General features: G+C 40.4%; 1 protein-coding gene across 1 annotated transcript; it reads right to left on the reverse strand.

Annotated features, from left to right (window-relative positions):
- Positions 1–205: 205 nt before the first annotated feature.
- On the reverse strand, positions 206–1,162 carry LOC100725964 (olfactory receptor 4A5-like). The gene has a single exon (XM_013156707.2). The coding sequence runs from the start codon at positions 1,160–1,162 to the stop codon at positions 206–208; it is 957 nt and encodes a 318-aa protein (XP_013012161.2).
- Positions 1,163–1,587: the final 425 nt, after the last annotated feature.

A 1,587-nucleotide genomic window follows, 5' to 3' on the forward strand; every position in this document is an offset into this window, starting at 1 on the left:
TCTCATTACCATTACTTGTAATATGACACACGCCTGAGTTTTTTCCTACTTTCAGGAATTTGTCTATTAGAATGATTCTCAAAGAATATTTTTTTTTTTGCTTTCTTCATGGTCTTGTAAAAATACAGTGGATAAATATCTAGCAAGTCATTGAATTGGTTACATCCTCCCTTGTTGGAATCCACTGCCTCTGGTTTCTTTAAAGTTAACAATATTTTGAACATAAAGACCTCTGTATGGTACCTGTGGTTAAAATCTTATGCAGGAGTTTTTGCATGCAATTTTTGATCTCTAAGTTTCTCAATGTATATATTAAAGGATTCAACATAGGAGTAACCACTGTACAAAAAATAGCTATGAATTTATCAACAGGAAAGTTGGAAACAGGTCTAACATACATGAAAATACATGGAACATAAAATAGCACAACCACGGTGATGTGGGAGCTGCAGGTAGAAAGGGCTTTTTTCCGCCCTTGTTGACTGTGAGTTTTTAGAGAGTGTAGGATGAAGCCATATGAGATGAGCAGGAGTATGAAGATCACCATGCAGATGGCTCCATCATTGGCAGCCACCATGAGGCCAATAAAGTAGGTATCAGTGCACACAAGCTCCAGTAATGGGTACATGTCACAGATGAAATGATCAATGACATTGGGGCCACAGAAGGGGAGATTATATACAAAGACCAAATGCACAACAGAGTGTAAAAGCCCTCCAGCCCATGCCACCACCAACAGAAGGATACAATACTGCCGATTCATGATGGTCAAATAGTGCAAAGGCTTACAGATGGCCACGTAACGGTCAAGGGCCATCACCACCAGAAGGAAGACCTCAACACCACCAAATAGATGCCCTATAAAGAGTTGACCCATGCAGGCTGGGAAGGATATTGTCTTTCTGTCACTGAGAAGGTCTGTAAGCAACTTGGGTGAGATGACAGTGGAATAAGCAGCATCCATGAGTGAGAGATAGGCAAGGAAAAAGTACATTGGGGAGCCCAAGGAGGGGCTGGTGAAGACAGTGACAGTGATGAGCAAGTTGCTGAGCATTGTCAAGGTGTAGCTGAGTGAAAACATGACAAATAATGCTGCTTGTACATTGGGATCCTGAGTGAGGCCAAGGAGGACAAATTCTGTGACATTTTTTCTGAGTCCCATTCAGTCAAGAAGGCCTGGTTCAGAGGGGAGAGCTTAGAAAAACAGGGCTTGGAATAAATTTAAAAGGACCATGATCTAATCTGTCACAGAGCACATCCTCATCACTATCTTCCACAGTGCTGAACGCACAGTGAAAACTTACAAACAATTCATCCTTAGAATGACTCAAAGGACCTTCTTTTAGGGATGCTTTATTTTTCCCTGGGATGATTTTGCTCAGCCTGTGTGTAACACTTTCTAACTAGCAGCCTCTGAAGAGGAAAGTGAAGCAATCACAGTCATTCGCATTTTTATAACTTTTTTCTTTTAAATGTTATTTCATGGCACAAAATCCACAAATGACAGAAATGGGTTTTTAATTTCAAACTGTCTAAGCTTCTAGACATGGAAATGAGCCTTAAATATATAAGGTAAGAAAGTGTGCT

Source organism: Cavia porcellus, unplaced genomic scaffold, assembly GCF_034190915.1.
Source record: "Cavia porcellus strain 051 isolate PalLab524CR breed Dunkin Hartley unplaced genomic scaffold, mCavPor4.1 scaffold_17, whole genome shotgun sequence".
In the NCBI taxonomy this organism is placed as follows: domain Eukaryota; kingdom Metazoa; phylum Chordata; class Mammalia; order Rodentia; family Caviidae; genus Cavia; species Cavia porcellus.